Source organism: Epinephelus moara, chromosome 3, assembly GCF_006386435.1.
Source record: "Epinephelus moara isolate mb chromosome 3, YSFRI_EMoa_1.0, whole genome shotgun sequence".
Classification (NCBI taxonomy): domain Eukaryota; kingdom Metazoa; phylum Chordata; class Actinopteri; order Perciformes; family Serranidae; genus Epinephelus; species Epinephelus moara.
In genome coordinates, this window is record NC_065508.1 from 18,508,272 (window position 1) to 18,534,407 (window position 26,136).

At 39.3% G+C, this 26,136-nt stretch overlaps 1 protein-coding gene across 2 annotated transcripts; it reads right to left on the bottom strand.

Moving 5' to 3' along the window:
* Nucleotides 1–7,063: 7,063 nt before the first annotated feature.
* Nucleotides 7,064–20,984, bottom strand: LOC126387890 (histone acetyltransferase KAT5). 2 transcript variants are annotated; one of them, XM_050040640.1, is made up of 16 exons: nt 20,952–20,984; nt 20,805–20,871; nt 18,020–18,088; nt 17,750–17,886; nt 15,354–15,422; nt 15,087–15,269; nt 14,389–14,559; nt 14,229–14,303; nt 12,968–13,030; nt 11,936–12,184; nt 11,747–11,836; nt 11,516–11,656; nt 11,287–11,380; nt 11,005–11,164; nt 9,886–9,967; nt 7,064–9,420 (listed from the first exon to the last, which is right to left on the bottom strand). In XM_050040640.1, exons 1-16 carry the CDS (start codon nt 20,979–20,981, stop codon nt 9,286–9,288), a joined length of 1,815 nt encoding a protein of 604 aa, XP_049896597.1. In that variant the 5' UTR covers nt 20,982–20,984; the 3' UTR covers nt 7,064–9,285. The 2 variants fall into 2 exon arrangements, with proteins under 2 accessions (XP_049896597.1, XP_049896598.1); XM_050040641.1 differs by lacking the exon at nt 15,087–15,269.
* Nucleotides 20,985–26,136: the final 5,152 nt, after the last annotated feature.

Sequence of the window (26,136 nt, forward strand, 5' to 3'; positions counted from 1 at the left end):
GTCTGCCATCTGCCCTGAACAGTGAAAACCGGGATTCATCCGTGAAGAGAACACCTCTCCAACGTGCCAGACGCCATCGAATGTGAGCATTTGCCCACTCAAGTCGGTTACGATGACGAACTGCAGTCAGGTCGAGACCCCGATGAGGACGACAAGTATGCAGATGAGCTTCCCTGAAATGGTTTCTGACACTTTGTGCAGAAATTCTTTGGTTATGCAAACTGATTGTTGCAGCAGCTGTCCGGGTGGCTGGTCTCAGACGATCTTGGAGGTGAACATGCTGGATGTGGAGGTCCTGGGCTGGTGTGATTACACGTGGTCTGCGGTTGTGAGGCCGGTTGGATGTACTGCCAAATTGTCTGAAACGCCTTTGGAGACAGCTTATGGTAGAGAAATCAACATTCAAATCACGGGCAACAGCTCTGGTGGACATTCCTGCAATCAACATGCCAATTGCTAAATATTTTGTTCCTTACAATCAATATACTCCTTCAAATTAAAACTGCACATTTGTCTTTTTAATGTAAAGGACAACCAGCCTATTTGAAGAGCAATGAATTACCTAACACAGGGGTAGGCAACCTGTGGCTCCAGGGCCACGTGTCCCTTTAGCCCCTCTCCAGTGGCCCTCTGTGGCTTTGACAAAAAATGATATAGAAATTAATTGCAGCTATTTTTTTTAACATTTTCATTTTTCATTTGTTGGCCTTGAGTGATTCTTACATTCTCTTCTGTAAAAATGTGTAGCCTATACGCAGAATACATTTTTACATTTCATCAATTAAATGTGTGTCATACGGCCTGTCAACTTTTCCTCTAAATTCTGCCAAACCTAAATAGCGATGGCTTGCCTAATCACTATGAAAAATTTCTGGGGGCGCCACTGCCTCTTATGACATATTTTAAGAGACAATCAATGCTTTAGACCTGACGTTTGAGGTTCAATGACAATGATGTCAGCACAATACAAACCAAACCTTTTTCTTAACTTCTGACTGACTAACTGTCCAAAGATATTTAGTTTATAATCTTAAACAAAAAAGCAGCAAATATCCACATTAAGAGGCTGAAACCTGAGAATATTAACAAACGCTCGTTTAGACCTATGAGTAATGTTGATAGGCTAATTAAGACGAACTGTTCCCTTCATTATAAGGCTTAAATATGTTTTGTGGGCCTTGACAGATAACTTAAGAGCTTTTTGGGTCAAAATGGCTCTTTTGATAGCAAAGGTCACTGACCCCTGACCTAACACATGTATTTACAGATACATAACACATTAACACAGGATTGTTGTGGAACTCAAAATGTTTACCGGTATTAATCTATGCACATCAGATCATTAGTAATATTTGCTGTGAAAAGGGAACCAAAGTATATCAGCATGTTATACCTTCCATCCATCCATCCATCCATCCATCTTCATCCGTTTATCCGGGGCCGGGTTGCGGGGGCAGCAGGCCAAGCAAACCACCCCAGATGTCCCTCTCCCCAGCAACGCTTTCCAGCTCCTCCTGGGGGACCCCCAAGGTGTTCCCAGGCCAGACGAGATATGTAATCCCTCCAGCGTGTTCTGGGTCTGCCCGGGGCCTCCTACCAATGGGACGTGCCCAAAACACATCCAGCGGGAGGTGCCCAGGAGACATCCTGATCAAACGGCCAAACCGCCTCAACTGACCCCTTTTGACGCGCAGGAGCAGTGGCTCTACTCCGAGCGCCCTACGGATGTCCGAGCTCTGAGCTCCGGTCAAGAAGACGTTGATGAAACGGACATTTCAGACCTTGAGCACCTCGCTTAGTATGGGGACAATGCTGAAATCAGGGTCTGGTGCATCGTGTGCCGGGTGGCAGCCAGGCGTCACGGACTGGCTCGGACATAGTTTAACTAGTCCATAAAATACAACAGCATAATAGAATTCCTGAAGTTACAGCTTTTGCTTTTGGTGTGCCACCACAAGATTTTCAGTGGCCCCATTTGGCCACCACTATGAAAAATTTCTGGGGTCACCACTGCCTCTTATGACATATTTAATGAGACATCCAATGCTTGAGACGTGAGGTTTGAAACAGTGACAGTGATTTCAGCACAATAAAAACCAAAGCTCTTTTATAACTTTTGTGAAACTGTCCAAAAGAAAAACAGCAATAATCCACATCAGGAGGCTGAAACCTGAGAATATTTGCTCATACTTGCTGTGACTCTCCCAATTATACTTTATCGTTTCAGCTCTTGTATACATATTTTCTTGTGAGATTTTATCTGAGTAAAACACCGGAAGCCAGAAATAAAAAACTATACTGGGATCTCAGAGGCCCAGATAACACCCAACCTGCCACCAGTCAGGAATCAGGATGAGGAAATGTGGCAAACGTCAGGAAGAGCTGCCCAAATGAGTAATGTGCTGAGGATATTAGATGAGTGTGAAATTCTTCCCAGTCCTCTGGGGGGGCTGGTGTGGCTCTGCCAGGTGCAGAAAGAAAATGGGTGTGATGTGATGTTGGGAGAGGTTTCACCAGAGAGGGGCTGTTAATTCAAACCTGACTTGCAGAAGTTAAACATCATCATGCCTGAGCACTGCCAAGCTGACCCATTAAAAGGAGAATGGCCCTCCAACAGATGTGTGTGCCCCTGCAGAGGAAGCTGCATGTTACTGAAGGTTTTCCATGTTAAACTGTTTATCTACCTTGTTCTGCCCAGCAGCAGCAGCAGCAGCAGCAGTGAACTAGTTTAAGAAAAACTTACTATCAATTTAAGATCATACTTGAGCAGATATTTTGCATCTACCTGTAACTTGGATAACCACATTGGATCCACTGCAGGTGTCATTTGTTGTTGATATTTCTCCAGTCCCTCTGCAGCTGTAACAGAATCACGATGGTCAGGTTGCACTACTACATTTCCCTTTCAACAAACATCCTCTTGCCTAATTTTAGCCCGTGGTTTCAACTTCGCTAATGCGATTTTGCATATAGAGAGAGGGAAATGCATGATGTCGCCCTCTGGTGGCTGTTAAACTTCCTGAAAAAGGAGCTTTAGCCAAACAGAATATTTTGAGCTGATTTCACCTTTGGAATTTCTATGTTTACACATATTGCTCACATTACAAACAGTCTGAAGCTATATTCTTCAGCCCTTCAGAGACCTCTGTCAACAGGTCTGCTCTACACTGATGTATGTGACATCCATTAAGGGACTGTTCTTTATTTATCAGAGAAAGGGGGTGGCTTGAGTCTGACTTTGTTTTAGACCCTCCCTGAAGCTAAAGTATTTTTCATTGAGCCTCCCTGAGTGACTGGTGGAAAATACATGACCCTCCCTCCACCATAAATAAGTTATTATAAAACTTACCCTTTGGTGTTTGAAAGTTACAAGTTGAAGAAGAAATCCTGGAGTTGAAAAAAACTGGTTAATTTTTAAATGAGATGTCAAGTAAAGTGATTTTGATGAATTATCACTATTTTAAGCTCAGATTTGTTTGGGGTTTTTTTCTGACTGAAGCCTTCATTGCACTTGATGTGTCCAAGGACCATTAGAAATGTGAAAATCCAACAATAATTTCTGTTTTGACACTTTCTGGTTGTGATAAATGGTGTAATTTTGGTGATTTTTTAAAGTAAACACGCCTTGGCAACTGAGGCCTGAGGGGTTTGGAAGGCACATTTTCTTGGAATTACCAAAATTACACCATTTATCACAGAAAAACGTGCCTTCCAAAAACTCGCAGACCAGTTTGAAAGGCATGTTTTCTTTAAAAAATCATCAGTAAAATAAACACAACATTGAACCATTTCATTAGCATGCCCCTCTCCCAAACCAAAAATAAAATATATCAGTCCTGCCCCAGTCATTAAAATTCTTTTTTTGACATGCCTCCCCCTTTCCCCTTGGGGAGAACAGGGTGATTTGAGCCTGTAGGGAAGTTGAGCCATCCCCCGTTTCTAGGCAACCATAGACAAAATTGGTCATGTGACATCACATTTTGAAGCGTTATCCATTTTTCTTAACCTGCGATGGAGAAAGTCCCATGGACAGAGCAGTAAGCACTTTCAAGTACATTCATACTGATAAAAAAACAGATAACTGGTTGCTCTGTGTTGTAGAGTGTAGATCCAAAAATGTATCGGGTGCTCTTGGAAAAAAGGAGGGAACTCCAAAATACTGCAAACAGGAAAAGAATCCAGGCACTCCAAACAAAAATGAGAATGAGGAAGGAAAGATTAGATTAAAAAGCCTTTAATATAATGGCCAACTCATTAAAAAGCCAACATGTTTCGACCACTGTTGGTCTTCATCAGGGCTGGAGAAACAGATGCACCAAGGTGTGGTTTCATCTATATAGCAGCAGCAGCCAATAAGAAACTGTCACATGACACAGTTAATGACATGACAGGTGAAGCCAATGAACCATGATAATAAATCACAGAGAATGAGAAAACAAGAAAAACACACAAAACATAACCAAAAGAAACATCAATCAAACTTAATAAAATACCCATGAACCAGTATTCAACATATGTTCAACATATGATAAACATATTAAACATAACAGAAACATTAAAGGAAACATGTAAAGTCTATATCTTCATTAAGACCAGGATATTTTAATGCATCCAACTGATGAATCCAAAAAGCTTCCCTTTGGTTAAGTCTCTGTATTCTGTCGCCACCCCTAACCATAGGTTTAATGTGGTTTATCATATCTTGAACATATGTTGAAGATATGATAAACCACACATGTTGAACACATGTTGGCTTTTTAATGAGTTGGCCATTATATTAAAGGCTTTTTTAATCTAATCTTTCCTTCCTCATTCTCATTTTTGTTTGGAGTGCCTGGATTCTTTTCCTGTTTGCACATTCGTACTGATACTTTTATGTTAAAGGAGTCATGATTCTTGTGTCTGAACAATCACAGACAAATTTGAAATTACCGCCTTGCAGTTATACACCTCTGTGAACCTGTCATGTTGCACTTACAGTTTACATCCATGTCTGTGGAAACATTAAGGCTTCAAACACATCTTGCCCACAGCAGCACAGAGGATCTATACAATCAGCAGAGTTTCAAGATTAGTGTCACCAATTCAGCATCTGACCAAATGTCTCCTCTTCTGCTCCTGAGCTATGACGCTGAATAGAAGGAAAGAAAAGTGTTAAGGCAGAACATTGTGATGTCACAGTGAAGCTGACCTTTGACCTTTTGGATTTAAAATGTCAGCCCTTCATCATTTAGTCTTATCAGACACGCGTGTACAATTTTGTCACAATCAGCCAATGAATTCCTGATTTATGGCCAAAAATGTTTTGTGAGGTCACAATGACCTTTGACGACCAAATTCTAATCACTTCATTCGGGAGTCCAAGTGGACGTTTGTGCCAAATTTGAGGACAGTCCCTCAAGGTGTTCTTGAGATACTGCAGTCACGAAAATGACACAGATGCATGGTCACAGTGACTTTGACCTTTGACCACCAAATTCTCACTCACTTAGTCCAAGTGCCAGATTTTGAATTCCCTGAAGGTGTACTTGAGATATTGTGTTCACGAGAATGGGATGGACAGACGTACAAACAACACAAAAACATAATTCCTTCACCCACATCTATCACCAGCGCAGAGGCATAAAAATCTCACACTTATTAGGGCAGGAAGTCTCAGTATGAGGCTTAATAATTTGTCAAAATGATGGGGATGAGGTAACTGGAGCCAAAAGGCCTGGGAGAAGTTGAGTCCGTGGCTCACTTATGGTTATCACCTCCGCCAAGGAGGTTATGTTTTTGCCGGCATTTGTCTGTTTGTCTGCAAAATAACTCGAAAAGTTCTGGACGGATTTTGATGAAATTTTCAGGAAAGGTTGATAATGGGACAAGGAACAGGTGATAAAATTTTTGTGGTGATCGGTTGAAGCAAAGTGGATAAAATAATAAAATGGCGGGAAATCCGAGCTGCTTGGCGGAGGTCTGCGCTCTCCAAGTGCTCTAGTTACTTAAGTGTTATTCAACTGTAATTCTACATTGCATTCCCACATATTATCACCGAAATAATGTGATGGTTTGAATTTAAAACCAAATTGTTTATGGTTGAAGTAAGGTTGTGACGTCAAGTGACTAAAATCCAATGTCAGGACAATGTCGTCAATTTGACATACAATACTGACGAGAGATGACATTTGATATTTTGTTGGTTTAAAGTTTTAAGTAACCAAAACCCAATGTCTTCCAAACGTCTCATGCCATTGTCATCTTGACATAGAATAACATTTAGTCACAAGGTATGAAGAACCAAATCCAACACTCGACACATCATAATACTAACGTTGACAAAACATAGAATTCTAACATCATTAGACATTTAAGATATCGTCAACACCATTCTCATTCAGTCATTGTCCGTAGGTGCTTATCCTGTTAGGGGACATGGGGGGGTGGAGCCTATCCCAGCTGACATTTGGCGAGAGGCGGGGTACACCCTGGACAGGTCACCAGACTATCACAGGGCTGACACACAGAGACAGACAACCGTTCACACTCACATTCACACCTACGGACAATTTAGAGTAACCAGTTAACCTGCATGTCTTTGGACTGTGGGAGGAAGCTGGAGTACCCAGAGAAAACCCACGCTGACACGGGGCAGAACATACAAACTCTGCACAGAAGGGCTCACCCACCCTGGGTTCGAACCGGGAGCCCTCTTGCTGTGAGGCGACAATGCTAACCACCGTGCTGCCAATTGTCAATCCAAACAAAATTTAACATCTGCCTGACGCAAGAGTCCAACATCTCTCTGATGTCATACTGACGTCCAATGTCAGCTGGGAGGAGACCACTTTTTTTTTTTTTAAAGTCATATTTTGAAAGTGGTTTATTTCAGACCAAGAGTGATAATTCCCTGGGAGGCGTTGCATTCTGAAATATATGTGCATACTATAGTTGGTGACATTACTGTCAAGCCCTCACTATAAAGACGCCTCAACTCTTTTCTTTTAAACCTGCTTGCCAATAAAAACACTGCACCTGAACAGGGGAAAGACTAACTTCTTCAGACACACATTTAAGACTCTTTTAGGGTTTTTAAGATGTTTTTTATCAATTCAACAAGCTTTTCATATCAAACGTTCAAATCATACTCTCAACTGTGTTTCACTTAAAGATATACTAAATCATTTCAACAGGGTAAATTCAACATCCTTTGTGACATGTAAACATAAAACACAAACTGAAAGTAGGATACCACTTTTATGTCTTTTCCTGTTGATATTGTGCAGCCAGTTAGTTTACATTAAGTAAAAAAAGACACTAAAGACAACTGTACACAAAATTTACATTCCTCTAACAGTTCAACATGGCTTCTGTCTGCTAAGCTTTTCTTGTTTTTTTGTTTTTTACAATCAGGTTCAGTATGTACAGGTGCGGGGGAACGTATGTTTAAAGTGGGGGAGTTGATTTGTCTCATTGCACACGGCACGGATGATCATGATGGGGGATTATCTGAAAAAGGAAGAATCACCTGGATGATCACGAACAAAGAGCATAAATACTTCCATCTAGTTCAAACATAGGGAAATGAAACGCAGAGCTACGACTGTAAAAGATAACAAGCCTGAACTGACCACGCTGGAGCTGAAGCAACATTATAATTATAGGTCTTCATGTCTAGTTATGATTTTTTTGTCTGTATCCAAATTGTTCTGGCTGTTTTTTGGAACATAAATATTTTTACAAGTAAGCCATGTTGATACTACGACATCTCTGTTCTCCCTGTTAGTTAAAAGACCATTGAATCTTTAATCAGTTAGAGGTTTAGGAGATATTCTGAAGCCTGCACACTTTGTTTTAAAAAAAATCTATATTTAAAGTAGAAAGAGTTGACAACATTTTTGGAGTGCTGTTCAGACAGAAGTTATAACTATTGTTTACAGATATACTATGCAGGATTCTCCTTAAATAAAATGTATAGACTCATACAGACCTCTCAGTCATCACGTAATGACTCATTTGAGGTGCGTAAAGGTTTATTTTTCTGCACTGATTCTGCCCTCTGCCTGTATTTTCTGTGTTTGGAACATTTATAGGCGTGTACACCCTAAGCGCTTAGGTGTGGTCGGGGTTCATGAAAAAGTAACGACCAGACGTCTCATTTATAAAATAATGCATAGGATCCACACTAAAATTGTACGAACAAGCAAAAGCCAAAAATGGTGTGCGGCAAAAATCAATCAGGCTTCCACTTCACCATCTGCATCGCCAATTTCCCGACTCAAAAATGTTCATAAGCATGGGTCAAAGTTTCTCCCATCACATCTCTTTCTATATATCACAACTTTTGCGTGACAAGTGGCGTATGCCTCGCAATGTCTATAAATGAGACCCCTGGAGGCAGACCGTAGGCAGCAGACATCCAAGACACGCAACGCCGGCAAAATGCAAACACATCATCGGCAAATGAAAGTGAATCTGGGGTTGTCTTTTAATTTCACTTTCACTGGCGAGCGTGTTTCCAACCAGTAACCGACAATCCAGCATAGTATACCTTTAAGGAGTGCTAACAGGTCTTGTATTTTAAGAAACCTAAGCTGTTGAGGTCCATGACAAACTAAATCGATGTTATTGGATAGATTCACACAAGTAATTTGAAGTCTTTTGGGGAACATTAATAATTCTGACAACGACAATTCCACGCCAGTTCTTTGTGCAGCAGATACAAAGGATGTAGACAAAATCACACACTTGTGTTTGTGTTGGTCAAAGCAAAAAAACAAAACTGTTCCATGTTGAATTTAAGGAAAGGAAACCCCCTTTGTGGTTTGTACATAACGTGGAGTCATCAACAGATGAGGCAATTCACTGTAGAACTCGTCATTGTCTATAAAAACAACCATCTTGCTTCCATCAGGTGGTCCGTATGTTCTAATTTACATTATTAAACAGACACCATATCTCTATTTTAACGCACTGTTGGTCATAAACAGGATCTTTTACACAGTATTAGGTGTGGTGTATATTTTGGCGATGTCACCGTTAACCAGCCTCTCTTTTGTCCCCAAGTCTGAGAGCTTTTTAAACTCACAATATATAATGAATATTCACAATAAAAGCTTATGCATCTCAAGTGACACTTAAAGTTCGTTGTGTTTTTATATGAAGAGGAGTCCTGGTTTCAGAAAGGTTTTGAGGTTCTCGGTGAGACACACTGAGAAATAAAACCTTTATCTGATCCACTGTTTGCTTCAAGTCTGCTATCTGGCTGTGTGGGGAGGGTGTTCAGTGAACCGAGCCGGGACTCTACCACTTGCCCCTCTTGCTCCAGTCCTTAGGTGTGAAGTGAAGGCATTTTGGATCTATGCGCAAGTGTCTCTTCTGCATCGCTCTTTCGTGCCCGTCCACTATGTCCTCTGAAAGAGTCAGGATGTACTGACCCTAGATTCAAGAGAAAAGACACAGTCAAAAGTTTAGACAGAATGTCACATCACATTTTCTACGGCATACTGCATACAGCTGGAATTAACCACATCTCAGTACATCAGTATGTGATCTGACTGGATACCACTAGTTTATTATATCTGCTACCTGTACTGTGGTGTAAAAATGAATGAAAATAAAAACTGCCATCACAGATGAAATAAGCAAAATCTACAGGTCAAATTTTCCTCTCATCTGGATATATTTATTCTTTTCACTTTTATATAACAGAAATTGTCATGACATCAAAAACTTTCTTAAATGTAAAACTCAGAACATCTGAAACATCTCTATTTTTGAGGCAGACGGGGAGTCCGCTTAACTCTTTGTTTACACAGAAAAGTTGTTCATTGATAAACCATTAAGCTGCAGTCACAATCAAAAAGAGCAAGGCTGAGGGACAAGCGAAATAAAGTCTCTCACCTTGTAGTAGTTGATGAGGTTGAGGTACTGAAGCGTTGAAATGACGTCTTCTTTCTTTACACTCGTGATCTCACTGATCTCACTAGAGGTTAAAAAAGAAGTCATATCAGAGTGTGTACAGGTATCAGACACTTAAATGTAATGCTTTTTAGGAATTTCCAAGACCATTTTTTTCCATGGTTGTGCTAGGTGATACGGCCAATAAATAACACCACAATATCGCGATACACAATATACACTGATACTTTGAAATCTCTTCGAAACTACTGCAGACTACTAAAATACTCAACTACTCAATAAATAACTGTTAGAAATAAAGTTAAATAAAGTATTATTACAATAAAGTTAAATAAAATGCTGTCATGCTACAGGCAAATAAAGAACGGTTACAATAAAGTTAACTAAGTACTGTTGTAATAAAGTTGAAGTGTCGTTTTAATGAAAGAAATTAAGGCGGAACCACTGGTGCTCATCTTGAGCTGGAAGCGTTTTGGCCGTCAACTTGAATCTTCCAGTCAACAGTTAGCAGTTAGCTGAGGGTTAAACCATTATAGCCGTGCAGTTAAACGTGAGGATTTATTCACTGTAACCTGGAAACAAACTAACATTTCTCCAGTTCATATATTACTAATATTTGCAAGTCGTCCGGTGCTCCGTGGTTGCAAATGCAACTAAATAGTCACAATCCAGAGCCCTGCAGATACATAAATCTAATGGCTCGCCTGCTCATTGCCCAACAGAGGTTTTTGGTGTGTGTCTTTGAGAGGGATGAGCCATGACAAACACCAAAGTGGGTCTCATGCCGGTGGCTTAAAAAACATGATGCAACCATTTTTACTTGATGCTCATGAGACAGTCATTATATATATTCCACTTGGAACAAGCCACAAAACATTGAGTATACTCTGTATATCGCCCACCCCTAGTTGCAGGTAAGTAAAGGTAGGTTTATATGTGGTTCTGTTGTGAGGTAGATTTAATGCAGGATATAGTTACTAGAGTGAATTAGGCTAATCTACATTTTGCCAACAGGTAAGTGCAAGTATAAAAGACAGGATATAAAAAGAATAAGAACGTTGTATTAAGCTCAGATAAAGTGCCAAGAGTCACGACACCTACTTGATGGTTATCTGCGGCCTTTCTCCATTGTCAGGTTTAAGATCCATGAGAATTTCCAAGATGGTCTGGGACCAGTAGGAGCGATAGGACAAAAGACCGAGGTCAGAAAGTGGCTTCTCAGGAGTGCCGGTCTTCCCTTCTACCTTGGACAGCTCGTAACCTGACAATTACAGACGCAGTGAACTGATCAGCGCAGGTGAGGTTACAGAGAAAATGCCCAAAGAATTTAATGTACATATATTTACTGAACATTGTGCCACTGTTTTTTAAAACGGCACTTACTGAACTCAATGAGCAGTTTGCCATAGCCTCTCCGCTGGTAGGGAGGCAGGGTCAGGATGCAGGCAACGTTGTAATCTTCAGTAGACTCTTTTTCCTGCACACAGAAAATAAAATTAAGTGTCGTTTTGGGAACCCCTCGTTGGATACGTGATTGTGTCCGAGTTGTTATGAGTGGACTGTATACACACACTTGACCAATAGTTCAAAATGCTAAGCCAAATTCGTGTACCTTAGAGAAGTAGCCCACTATGTGGAAGCCTTTGGGGTCATACTCTGTCATTACGTAGAAGAGGAAAGGGTCTGTGTCGTAATACAAGGTTTTGTGGTCCAGGAAACACTTAGCGAGTAAACACAGGTTCTGGGAATAAGTCTGGAAACACATAACAGACATATATCAATTAAAATCAATGAATGTTATAAAAAATATTGAGAGGGGAGAGAAAAATATCCCATTACTAACTTTGTTTTTCCTGCCGTCAATCTCAAAAAATGAGATGGTGCCTTTGCGGTAGATCTCGTTGCCTGGTGGATGTCTTAGATTACATTTTGTCTGTCAAAGACATAGAAACACGAGGATGAACGCAATGAGCAACAATCGAAGCAGGAGAAGATTAAGGGCTTAAGGCGGTGACATGCTGATGACTCTCACCAAATGCCTCTGAAGACATTTCAGGCTTTTGAGGTACTTGAGACAGAATTCACAGAGGTAGAGGATGGGCAATGTGGTGAGTTCCTGTGGGTACGGCGAGAAATACCAGGGCTTCAGTCTGTGACGTCCTAATTCTATACACTCTATGTTTTTCATCCGGGTGACGATGTCGTCATGGCTGCGGTCGGACACCAGACTGCCTGTCATGCGGGGTGCAGACGGGATGCCGTCCGAACTGTCTTGGGAATCCTGGTGGTGAACAAAGCAGACATTAGACACGTTAGGCACTCTCGCTGCCGTTATTTTCAAGCAGTTAAAATTGTGTTAAAGGTCCAGTGTGTAGGGTTCAGGGAAATATATTGGCAGATATGGAATCTAATATAATAAGGATGTTTTCTTTAGTTTATAATCCCCTGAAAATAAGAATGGCAAGGTTTTTATTTCCTTAGAATAAGCGTTATATCTACATAGGGAGCGGGGTCTTCGTCCAGAGATCGCCATTTTGCGCTGCCACGTTTCTACAACACCTCAGAATGGCAGGCCAAACACTGGCTCTAAACAGGGGGCCGTTCATGCTTTTGCATCGGCCACCATAGTTAGCAGCCCTCCATAATGAGAGTTAGAAAAACACTTGCAGTATTGAGTGTTTTTACCAGTTTTCATCACCTGGTTCATTCATAAAATGGAGGATTTAAAAACCTCCTAATCAGTGAACACTTGAGAAATTCAGGGAGAAGTTTCAGCTGGTGGCAATCTGCAATCCTCAACGCTAGATGCCACTAAATCCCCCTAAATCTGACACACCGCTCCTTTAAAACAAAAAATTACTTGATCAAACGCTGCATTTGTATTGTAAGATTTCAACACATTCAGATTTCTTCAAATGAGTAACAGGTATAATCACAGTGGTTGTACACATTAGAGTTGGGTCTGAGGAAAGCAGCACCTCCATTTTATTGGACCCACTAAGGCACAGCTGAATTTTGCACAGCAACACACAATCAACGGGCAATAATAGGAAATAAAACAGACCTCTGGTGGTGGTAGAAAGACACTGGCACTTTGAGGGTTGTTATACTGCAAAACCTTTATCATCTAGCAGAAACAGACACAAAAACACTGGCTTTTAAAAACTAAAGAGAGGAATGGTTCTTATTTAAACTAAACATTTGGGTTAAGGGGCAGATTGAAAACAGTATTGAACTTCTGTGCAACATCTGTTTTAGTCCATTCCAGGGTGGTTTCAGCCAGCGGTACTGGCAATCACAGGTAGTGAGAGTGATGTTACACGATGAATGAGTGAGGAAAAGAGCAAACACAACCGTTAGTCCAATTATTTCATGCAAGTGTCAGATTATTCAGTGAACTTATATGACGAACCCACTGGCCACTGTCAGCAGAGATGATGTGAGAACGTAGGAGGTCAGCTGCAGCAGTTTCCTAAACTCAATACGACAGCTGAACTGCTCATGTCGAGCAGCTTGACAGACTGAATAGAAACCCTAAAAAATCCAGATCTGACCTGTTTTGTTTGATTGTTTATTTCTTCCTCATTTAATTAAAATAGACCACGTTATAATCAGTTCTTCAGCTGCGTGACACCACCAATATCTCAAAAACAAGGAACACATTTAAGGTTAGATTATTAAACTAGATTGTAAAACAAAAGAAATTATAATTAATTTATTATTGATTTCTAACAACTTCAAACTAAAGCAAGTCTTAACAAAATAGATTTAAGGCTCAGAATCTTGTACTTAAACAGGTAGTTGTGACATAAATGCCCTGCTGTAAACACCGTGACACAACCTGCACACACACTTAAAAATTCAACTAATCAAAGTATCAGATGGCAAATATTTTTGTCAACAAACTCGTATTCTTGTGTTTTCTAAAGATAGTTTCAGAGACATCAGCACGACCTAAGAAAAGAGGGTTAAGTAGGATAACAAAACGTGAAAAATGTTTCTACTTTTCTCTAATTTGTGATTCATTTTCTGACAAATACTTACGCAAACTAACACTGCTCAAATTGAAGTAGACAAAATTTGTCATCATTTAGGCTTTCAATATTGGTATGGATGATGAACATAAATAAATGTGTTCTTTGACTAAGGTTTTGAATTTAATATATGATACTGTTTATATATTTAAGACTGTAGTGCTTAAAATAAAGAAGAAAATGATGCCTCTTCAATACTAAACAGATGCAAAGACTACGACATGAGGTAAACATCTGAAATGAGAAAACAGTAAGTTAACTGCAAAGATGAAATATACTGAAGTTACATACTTCGTCAGTTCCCCCACAGTTAGCTTTCCTCTTCCTCCCGGGCTGCGAGGGGATGAGTCGTCGGGCAGTGCCGTTCTGTTGTTAAAAAGAAATTTTGCATTAGCTGGTGAAAAAATACATCAACTCAAACATTTAAGGGATCTAGAACGGTTTCCTTTACCGTTGTGAGCGAGGAGATCTGTTCATGGTCTTCGCGGGACTTGAAGGTGTTGGTCTCCCTCACAGCAGGAAAAACAGATGCCTGAGAGGCTTCAGCTGAACTTGGCAGGGAGGGCACAGGGGTGGCCGGGGATACCTGAGTCGCCAAGGGGACGGTCTCTACTTTCCTCTTCTGCAGCAAACAGACATCATTAGACATTTGGCTTAAAACAAGCACGGACAGACCAAACACTAAAATGAATCAGAATTTTTATTTGATTCCAGTGAGAGGCATGTGTTTAAGCTTCCAAAATACACAGCAACGTAATGATTAAAAGCTGGGAAGGAGTGCCATCTTAATATTATCTGCAGTCTTGTTCACTGATATGAGCTACGACTGTGTCTGGATTAATAGCCACAGCATATCACATTAAGCAGGTTTTACCAATGTCTTTTTATCTCCAGGTTAAACTAACGCCCTATTAAAACCTGGTATTAAGATGCAACAGACACAGATCAGCTGCAACTGCATTGGGTTTACACTCAAAACTTAAAATCAGGAGGCTAAACAACAGCTGAATCAACAGCTTTTCCCTTGTGGTGCGATTATTATATTAGCTGCTTTAGTACATGCGATTTTTTTGTTAAACCTGCAGATAATGAAAGCTCAGCTTCAGCACTACATGAGAGATTACATCATAGACAGAGAATAGCAGCTACCTTGAAAGATTTGAAGTTGAAATGTGGCTTGACAAGTCCAGTGCATACACCTGACAAACTTTTGGATACACTGTGAGTTAAACCACTTCCAGATGTGATCTGCACGACCGGATCACCATCTTCTTTTTTTGTGTCATGGTTGTTTATATCTGGATTTCCATGCAGTTCAGCATGATCCGATAGCTGTATGATCACACAAGATGCATGTTAACACCAGGTTTAAACAAGGTCTCAGTCATTTCTAGAATGTGTGAATTCAAGTTGTACCGGTGTGGGGAGGGTTTTGCCTCTGGAAGGAGCTGTGGCAGATTGTACGTTGAGATCTAGACTCTTCCTCTGAATTGAACAGAAAGGAAGAGAAGGAAGGGGGTTAACTTACATTCATATTAACCCTCAGGTCGATACGCAGGGATTCACTGTACACACAATGTAACTAGCGTCTTCAACAGGGGTGTCACGATTCTCCAAATCCATGATTCAATTTGACTTTTGAATTTAAGGACATGATTGAATTTAATTTTTGATTTCAACCTTTTTTTTCCTCAGTCCTGACAGCTATGCTATTGTTCGAGTCTTGATTCCTGGATCAACAGATTATTAGTTTCATCCTTTAACGATCTGCCAAATTCTTCTTTAAATAGACGCAGTACTTGGCGTAGAGTGCGATATAGCTGCCATATTTCTTTGGGACTGTGCTACGCCATGACACTATGGTCAAATATAAGTAATTTATTTAAAATGCAATACCAATAGCTTATTTCACCAGTGTATTGGGAACAAAAATAAGAGCCACTCCATCGCTGTTCCCCAATCTGGGGGTCCTGCCCCCTATTAGTGATTATACAATCTTCAGGAGGGGTCACATGGGCCCTCTAGATTTTAAGGAATGTATAAGGACTATTTAAAAAATATATACAGTAGGCCTATATCTCAACAATTTATTAATTTCTGTGAAAAGAACTAAATGTTAGTTATCATTAAGGTTTAGATGATTATTAAAGATACAATTTAAAAACAATATTTCATAGGGCAAGGGCACGGTGACGACCTAAACATAAGCTATAGACCTACTCACAGAGCTTTCACTCTTTGTTAAACAGTCTTGTCCTGCATTAGAAAAGAACACTCTTTAAACGCTAACAGAACAATGGCCAAACATGTCTGGAAGAAGAAAACACTATATTTGTCAAAAAGAAGCCTAGTTTGCATGCATGCTTGCTTGAAATTAAAAAACTAAATAGTAGAGAATGAGAATCGTACAAAAAGTTCCTATAAGTATAAAAAAATCTCATCTCTGACGCAATTACAAGAAATAATCACTAAAAATTCATCAAAACTGCACGTTTTACACAAATTGAGTTAAATATTTGGGTTAATTGGACGGTTTATCAGTTGTTCTGTACTGTTATTGTTATGTATTAAGTAATTTTAATAGTCAGGGATTATCAGTTTACTCAATGATAGAAAAGGGGCCCCTTTAAGAGAAAGGTTGTGAACCACTGTTCTAGATGGGAGAAGGAAACTTTACAACAACTGTCATCCCAAGTCCTTGCTTAACTTTCACCTGACTAGCATAGCCCACAAATTTTAATTTTTCTGTCAACAACGCATTCTTCATTTACATAACTCACAGAGTTATGTTAAAAAAAAACTGTCATCACACCAGTGACTTTAGGGATGCAGTGGGATTTTCCAGTTCTTTTGTACCTCCATCTTGTCCGACTCCAGCAGTGGCCACAGTGCTTCAAAAAGTGCAGCTGCAGGCTAAAGGTAAGCTATGTTTATCCCATTTGGTTGCACGGAAGGAGGCGGGAGTTGTATAGAGAAAAAATACTGGGAGAATTACTGATCCTACTTTTGGTTCTAGAGGACTAAAATTCAAAGTACTCAAAGCTAATTTCAATCAAGTTTTGATTTAGAATTGAAATCGTGACACCCCTGTGTTCCATGATAATTAACAGCATTAAAAATGAAGTTTCTGTGGCAGTCTAAATCAGATCTGATCAAGTATGAATGCAAAAATGTGAGACTGAAAAGTGATAATTTCAATGTGTCTTTAAAACGTAGAGCTCTCTGTATCACACACTCCTTAAAATTTTGGTAAAATCATCCATAAATATCAGGCTGGGTTAAATACAACAAACACTGAACATATACTCCTGTTTCCACACAGCTAGCACACACATCATATATTGTGTTGGTACATTTTGACAAACTACTGTTTCAAGCAGCATCTAAAACACTGTAGATCGTTAGCAAAGTGATGATGTCAATGGTTGCTAATATCTCGTAGAGTTTGTCTGCACAGCAAACAACCACCAGTGAAAATGATTCACTCGTAAAAACAGAGTTATTCTGTTTGTTTGTGCTGCTTGTTGTACTGACGACCAACACCATACAGGTTTATATATCCACTTGGTAATATTCATAACACAATAGAAACAGCTTACTAGTCTGAAACATGACTGATATCACTCATCTGAATAAACAGCAATCTTTAAAAATTACTCAGCAGCTGTTAATCATGCTGGGATGTAAAATACAGGCTCATATTGTTTAAACTAGTGTCTTCACAACAGTAAAATGATCCTGCCAAACCTGAGCCGATTGTTACAGTGTTTGGGGGTTTGAGATAAACATTTAGAGGCGTAGCAAGCACTTACCACTTCTCTCTCTGGGGAACTGGGACGGGAGCCTGGAAGACCATTCTTGGTTGGTGTTTTAGCTTCTTTTTTAGGAAACTGAAGCTTCTTCATGTCCAGCCTGTCCCCTGTGACCCACTCATCCAGGCGCTTGTTGACTGTTAACACACACAGTTTTACACAAAAAAGAACACACATGCTGTGATGTTTCAGTGTAATGTAATGACAGTGACTGTCACAGTTAGCATGTAAACGAAAAAAAAAAAAGAGGTAAACACAAACGATACTTACAGTCAATATAGTGAACATAATAAAGCTTTCTCGATGAGACTTCCTTCACACTTAGAATTTCAGCCAGTGCTGCAAGAAAAGCAGAAGAGTCAAATTAATATCTGCAATGAATTATACTCAAATTAATACAATTATTGTGATGGACTTCCATGAAATATCAGCTCAAACGTAGATTTACCACCACGCTTAACAAGTGTCAATAGATACTGTGGGTTTAAGTTTTCACGTAGCGTTCACTGAACTAAGATAGCAAGAATTGCTGAAAAAAAAGACTAGAGTACTAAATTCAAGCAACAGAAAATAAAAACACAAAAATGCCAAACGTGTTGGTTTCAGCTTCTCAGGTGTGACAAATTCCCTGCCTTGAATTACTGTAAATTAGGTATCTTTTAAGTTTTACATTGTGATTTGAAGACGTCATCCAGCTCTTGGAAATTTTGATGCCCATTTTTCATGATCTCCAGACATTTTATCAACAATTAATCAAACAAAAAATAAACGTTACTTATCACAAGGCAAATCTAGGGCGTCCTCGTGAGATAATACAGGGAATAAGAAACATGTATCTACCACACAAATCAAGTTATTTTGTTCTCATCATAACCTTTTAAGACAAAGTCAGAGTGGATTTTACATCGTCTGGGTCCTGTTTCAGAAAGCGGGTTTGGTAAAAACTCTGAATTAGTTCACCCCAAGAAAAGAGTAATTGTGTTTTCCATTCCAGACAAAGACGTTACTCAAACTCTGTGTCAGTTACCATGGTAACTAACTCTGTGAACCTAACCTGCTTATTGGCAGGTTTTCTTCAACAACCCCAGTTTCTCTCCGTCTCCTCCCTCTGACAGAGCCAGACATGCTGTTTCATTTTCTCATTGATGCAGCATGTCTCAGAGTGTGTATTGAGGGATATTAATTAGCAGAGGTTTACTGTCTGTCACAACCAAAATCCTGGTAGTTTCTCTGAACAGCAGTTTTTACCCTCACATATAAAAAATTATAACAGCATCAAGTCACCCCTAATCTCTGTAAACAGGTATCTGAATATGTATGTTTTATTGTTGCCACATGATAGCCATTGGATCCAATAATGCACAGAATAAAACCACTGCGTGTCCATCATTTTACGAGTTATTTTTTTCTAATTTTTTTTTTTACTTCACGCCGTGACTCTTAACACGACACAGATATCAGTTTGTTCAAGCAGTTCCACCAAAATGTTTATTGCATATAATGTGTAAACTCAATTCAGATTGTAAAAATCAATATGAATGAATAAATACTTCAATCAGTCATGATGTGAATGCTGTGAATGAGAATGATTTTTTTTCAAACAGACTGCATATAGTCTGAATGTGTTTTAACAGCACTTTAGTGACAATTTCAAAATTTTAAAAATTTGTTTGAGTAGCAAGCAGCTGTAGCTGAAATAACACCAGCATATTCTGTTGAGCCAAGGATCCAAATAGATGTCTGAAATATTAAATCTACTGTATTTGAACCTCAATGTGTTTTCAAGTGCAAATAACCAACTACATTATTACTGGATCAGATTGAGACAATGCCTCTACATGTTTGATCTCAGCCTATGTATGTTTTAAATCTTCAACCACATCTTCCACCTTCACTTGCTGGCCCTGTGTTTTGTCCCTGTCAGATTAAAGCTAAAAAAGTGTATTTAAAATGTAGGCTATGGTTAAATCGTGAATTAAAGGAGTACAGTGAATAAAACTTTCTGTAAACTTAGTCTTGATGCTTTTCCACACTCGGACTCAGACTTTTTTTTTTAAAGATAAATATACATGCATTAATATCCCTACATCCACATGATTAAAATGGTGGCTCTGCCTTTTATTTACCCATTGCCATGGTGAATCGTGGTGAACATCAGGAGTGAACATACTCAGAGTTGATTGAACTGACTCTGATCAGCTGTTCTGGAGCCCGAAACTTTTTTTTCGTCCCGAAACTTTTCCATCTCAGTGTTCATCAACTCTGATTTCAAGGTGGGACTCAGTTACTTACACCTGCTTTCTGAAACAGGGCCCAAATCCGTAAAGTTGATTTAAATAAGTAAACGGTGAAGAGAACATCTCCTTTTACACTACTCAGGGATCTGTGCAACCTGTGACGAGGGGTGGTGAATAGTTATTGTTAATTTAAAGGGTCACAATTAAGGTGAGACAAACCACTGCATAAAACCCACTTTGAGATAAAGTTTAAAAACTGTCATAAAATATGTGCACGCATGTTGAGGTGTGTGTGTGTGTGGGGGGGGGGGGGGGGGGGGGGGTAACGCTGCCATAATAGCATTTCTGAAGCTTTACAATAATAATTTCACTGAGGAAGTGTCAATGAGATTTAGCTGTTTTTACTGTGGCTCTTATTTTTCTCGTCCTCCGACCTGTCAAAACAAGTAGGAACACTGGCCCAGCCATGACCCCGTGATGCTATCTGCATTCAGACAACCAACAATTTAATCTGAACAATCTGCTTCAGATTTGTAAACAACAGCCTGATGCCACATGAGTTTCACCTAAGATTGTCTTTCCTCATAAAATGTATTCAATAAAAATGTGTCCGAAGGGTAGCAAGTTTATCTCTTATGGGATGTAACAGTGGTTTTATTAGCTAATCAAACTACAGACTGTACAAGTGCATGTGTGCCCTGTGAGTGTGGTGTTGACAGTGCTTTAACTGGAGGCCGTGGCGTCTGATAACAACAGCTGAGGTTCGCTAGTTAGCATTAGCTAGCTTAGCATTGGGAAAATAAACGGACAATACTTACGCCATTCGTCCTCGTGCTCTTGGTTTTTACGAAGAACGGGGAGTCGACAGCCTTCAACAATCTCGACCTGTCGAAAATAACTCGTTAATTTGCATCCTGAAACCAGTCAATGTCTCTAAAATAAAATTACATCTCTCGAAGACCTACCGATGATGCGTTGTCCGCCATTTTCGTCATCTGTGAGAGCAGGAGCAGGGTGTTGTGGGAAAATGCCGGTCCACGACAAAGAGGAAATAAACAGCAAGATAGTAATTCTCGAAGCTCGTAGGAAGCGGAAGTTGGAAAAGCAAACCGGAAGAAAGAAGCAGGAGCCCAGCAAGCACCAAGCGAGCAACATGACAACAACAACAACAACAATAACAACAACAACAAATAGGGAATTACAAGACAAAATAAATGATAAAAATAAACAAATGGTCAAGCAAGAGTCTTCACCGAGAGCCATTAATGTGTTTTTGTTTAATCAGTTTAATCAGTTTACCATGTGGTAACATCCATTGCTTGTCTTTCCATTTCTATAATAAAAATCTAACAAATATATATCACTACTACTACTACTTCAAAAAAAATAAAAATAAAACGTAACATAGCGCCTGTCATACAAGGGGTGTAGCTCAAAGTGCTTTACAATAAAGAAACTAGAGAATAAATACAAACTGGCAAATTAAAACAATCAGCAGGCTAATAAATAAATAAATAATCATTAAATAATCAGATTGTGCTCAAATATTGCTGACAGCAGTAGGTGAAGTTAAGGTAAGCTTCAATAAAGCCAATCACAGCAGTTCCTCTTCTTAGGAACAGACAGTTTAATGAGCCAAGACCTCAGGAGAGAAAACTGTTCTTCAAAAAACAAAGGACTTCCCTAAATATCACAGCACTGCAAGCCCACATTTATGACACAGTTTCACGAGATGGATGTGAATGTCTGTTTCAGGAGACGGAGAAAGTTCTATCAGTGCATGCAGTGTGCTCATTTCGTATGATGAGACATGATGGGTGATTTTGTTGCTCTGGTCAACACTATCAGGCCTGCCAACTCTGACGCCAACCCAATCGGCAGAAAAAAAGTGGCCCCATTGTACATTTCTGCAAACCACAGATACTTGAATGTTACTTTTCTCAAAAACCATTTGGTTATGGTTAGTAAAAGATCGTGTTTTGGCTTAAAACACCCATGTTCGGTAGCACAAAAGCCGCTAGAAAAGCAGGGATGGGTTGGTGAAAAATACCCAGGTTTGGTGGTTCAAATGCACACGGGGAAACGCCACAGTTTGTCAGTGGAAAACACCCAGGTTCAGTGCCACAATCACTTGTAGAAACACTGCAAAGGGTTGCCAAAATACAACCAGTGGTGCTGTTTGTTGGTTTCGCACAGTGGTTTGAAGCTTGGCAGCTGTCTCTCTTAAGTGTCACACCATCCACCATCCACTCAACCACCTGATGACAAAGTCTTATACATTACGTTACTTTGAAAAAGTTGATATGATGCGTATGAAACGTACAAATGTAATATATCTGTGGTTTGCAGACACGTACAATGCAAACATTTTCCTCTGGTCACTGGGCTGTTAACACACTGACTGTATGAGACAGTTTACAAAAAGGCTGGTTGCTCTCAAAGCATACTCAGTTGGGGGCACTGCAACATCAGCAGTTGCAAAAAGTGACCTGAAACAACAGTACTATTATGAGTACATGTATCAACTTCTAACTGCATGTCCACCAACCCTCTTATTCTCAGTTTGCTGAATTCAATGTGTAGCACCCTAATTAGCATTATATTACCACCTGAATGGACAGTGAGTGCATCGATCCGTCTCGAGGTGCTGAGGCCTTATGAGAGTTTAAGCCCATTTGAAGACTAGTAGGCTACTCATGAACACCAAGAGGAGAAGGTGCACACATCCAAAAATTAAATCAAAGCAGGCACCAGCATCATTATGTCGAAGTGAAATACATTTTAACATATTCATCCTCAAACATAGCACTGCAAAGAGACTGCTTGACACACAATGACATGGGACATGAAAAACACTGAAGTTGTCCTGTATAGTTTTGAGGAAGGACGGTGCACATATCCTGCCAGCAGGGGTCCCTCTTGTCTACAACCTAATCAAACAAGCTTCATGCAGAGTATAACCACCTACGTGACTTCCATTGACAGCATTAATTAGGGCTCAACACACAGCTAAATGGAGATTTGGATGTTAGTTAGATCACATGGGATCTGACTAACAACCATAGAAACTGCTGTAAGTTCAGTAGGTGTGATGATTTAATATCTATTTTATGTTATGTTTTCATTTTTGCTCATTTATTTTTAATTTTTTCCCTGTGAGTGCAGAGCTCAAGGCCCACATCTAAAATCTAGTTTCCTAACCCGATACAGTCTAGCTGTCCTCTTCACATATTGCCCCTGTGAGAGTGAAGAATACAGCAGTGTGACTGAGAAAATGAATTCTAATCCCCGTCAAAGTCTCAGTGCCTTTTCTTTTGTCAACAGCTCTCAGCTTTCTCGTGTTATGATTGATATACTGCTGAACTAAACTGCTTCACCACACTGAATGGAAGCACTTAGATCGCTCTTCTCATGCTGCTTTGTGCTCGACCGCAATTACTGCTCTTGCAATCATCAGGACAAAGGCTCCTTTGGGCTGTAAAATGTGTAAAAGATAAAAAGAAGTGAGGAAGTCAGTCTGATCTGTCTGGTTGTTGATGATATTTACACCCAGCTTTCCTTTTTTTCTCCTTCTAACATTTGACTCATTCTGTCCACAATAATACAGTTTACGTTACAAAGCTGTTAATAGCGAGAGGCATGAGTGGATTATGAGACAATGGGCCCCTGGGCACAGATATGCAAGGGGCCCATACTCCACCTCTCCTACACGGGAGCAAGACCCTGGTGGTTTTGCGTCTGTTTTTAGTTCTTATGCATCTGTTGTGGTTTTGTGTGTCTTACTGACATCATTTTGTGTCCTTTTTGTTAGTTTCGTGTCTCTTTGTGGTAATTGTGTGTCTTTTTTTAATCGTTTTGTGTCTCTTTGTAATGATTTTGTGTTTGGGTCTGTTTGAGGTAATTTGTGTCATCTTGTGGTTGCTTTGTATCTTTTTTGTAGTTGTTTGAGGTAGTTTTGTGTCATCTTGTGGTTGTTTTGTGTGTATTTGAGGAAATTTTGTGTCTGTTTTGAAGATTTTATGTCTCTTTGTAGTAATTTTGTGTCTCCTTGTGGATGATTTCTGTCTTTTTGTAGTTGTTCGGGTCTCTTTAGGGTAAATTTTAGTCTTATTAAGATCATTTTTGTGTCATTTTTGGTTGTTTCTGTCTCCTTGTAGTCATTTTTTGTCCTTTTTGGTCGTTTTGTGTGACTTTGTAGCAGGGAAATTAATTCTTATGTCCACTTGTGGTTATGTGTCTTTTTTTGATGATTTTGTGTCTCTTTGTAGTAATTTTGTGTCTCACTGTGGTTGTTTTGTATCTTTTTGTAGTTGTTTGGGTCTGTTTGAGGTAATTTTGTCATCTTGTGGTTGTTTTGTGTGTATGTGAGGTAATTTTGTGTCTCCTCATAGCTGCTTTGTGTCTTTTTTGTAGTTGTTTGGGTCTGTTTGAGGTAATTTTGTGTCTCCTTGAGGTTTTTGGTGTGTATTTGAGGTAATTTTGTGTCTGTTTTGAAGACTTTATGTCTCTTTGTAGTAATTTTGTGTCTCCTTGTGGTTGCTTTCTGTCTTTTTGTAGTTGTTTGGGTCTGTTTGAGGTAATTTGTGTCATCTTGTGGTTGTTTTGTGTGTATTTGAGGTAATTTTATATCTGTTTTGAAGATTTTATGTCTCTTTGTGGTAATTTTGTGTCTCCTTGTGGATGTTTTGTATCTTTTTGATGTTGTTTGGGTCTCTTTGAGGTAATTTTGTGTTTTTTAATGATTTTGTGTCTCCTTGTGGTTGCTTTGTATCTTTTTTGTAGTTGTTTGGGTCTGTTTGAGGTAGTTTTGTGTCATCTTGTGGTTGTTTTGTGTGTATTTGAGGAAATTTTGTGTCTGTTTTGAAGATTTTATGTCTCTTTGTAGTAATATTGTGTCTCCTTGTGGATGATTTCTGTCTTTTTGTAGTTGTTCGGGTCTCTTTAGGGTAAATTTTAGTCTTATTAACATCATTTTTGTGTCATTTTTGGTTGTTTCTGTCTCCTTGTATTCATTTTTTGTCCATTTTGGTCATTTTGTGTGACTTTGAAGCAGGGTTGGAAGTTAATTCTTATGTCCACTTGTGGTTTTGTGTCTTTTTTTGATGATTTTGTGTCTCTTTGTAGTAATTTTGTGTCTCACTGTAGTTGTTTTGTATCTTTTTGTGGTTGTTTGGGTCTCAGATGTTTTTTTTTGTATCTTTCTGAAGGTGTCTGTGTCACTTTAAGGTAATTTTGTGTCTTCTTTTGATGATTTTGTGTGTCTTTGTGGTTGTTTCATGTCTTTTGAGGTCATTTTGTGTCCTTTGAAATAATTTTGTGTCTTTTTTGTGTCATTTTGTGTGTCACTGCAGCCATTTTGTGTCTCCCTGTGGTTGTTTTCTGTCTGTTTGTAGTTGTTTGGGTCTCTTTAAGATAATTTCAAGCCTAATTGAGGAAAATTTTTGTGTCATATTTGGTTATTTTGTGGCTCCTTGTCATCATTTTGTGTGTCTCTTTGGTTGTTTTATGTCTTTTTGTAGGTGTCTGGTCTAATTTTGTGAATCTCTGAGGTTATTTTTTTGTCCTTTTTGGTCGTTTTGTGTGACTTTGTAGCAGGGTTGGAAATTAATTTTTATGTCCACTTGATGCTGTGGTTGGTGGAGAGTAAAATCTTCCAGCCACTCAATGAATTATCATTGTTTTTTCGGCTGGTGAAGGAAGGAAATTTAGCTGCGACATGCATATTTTACCAGCATTTGGCTGGTGCTAATTTCCAACCCTGATTTGTAGTCATTTTGTGTCTCCCTGTGGTTGCTTTGTGTCTCTGTGATTGTTTTTCCCATTTTATAGTTATTTTGTGTCTCCTTGCAGTTCCTTTACATCTTTTGGAGGTAAAAATATATAATCCATCCACAGTTGGAGGTATTTGCTTTCAATAAAGAGGTCTTTTTGTGTTAATATATGACATGAAATACTGGCCAAGGCAATACTGGATATTGTGGAAATGGTTGTGATGGTTCTACTGTGACTCTAAATCTAAAACCAGTGTCTCATGTCACAATTACATGACAAGTGAATAAAGAGGGGTTATGTCTAAACATCTCTAAATCTACACGATCACATAGGTGCATTCACAACCCTTTTGTACTGGAAAGTATGGGGGAAAAAACA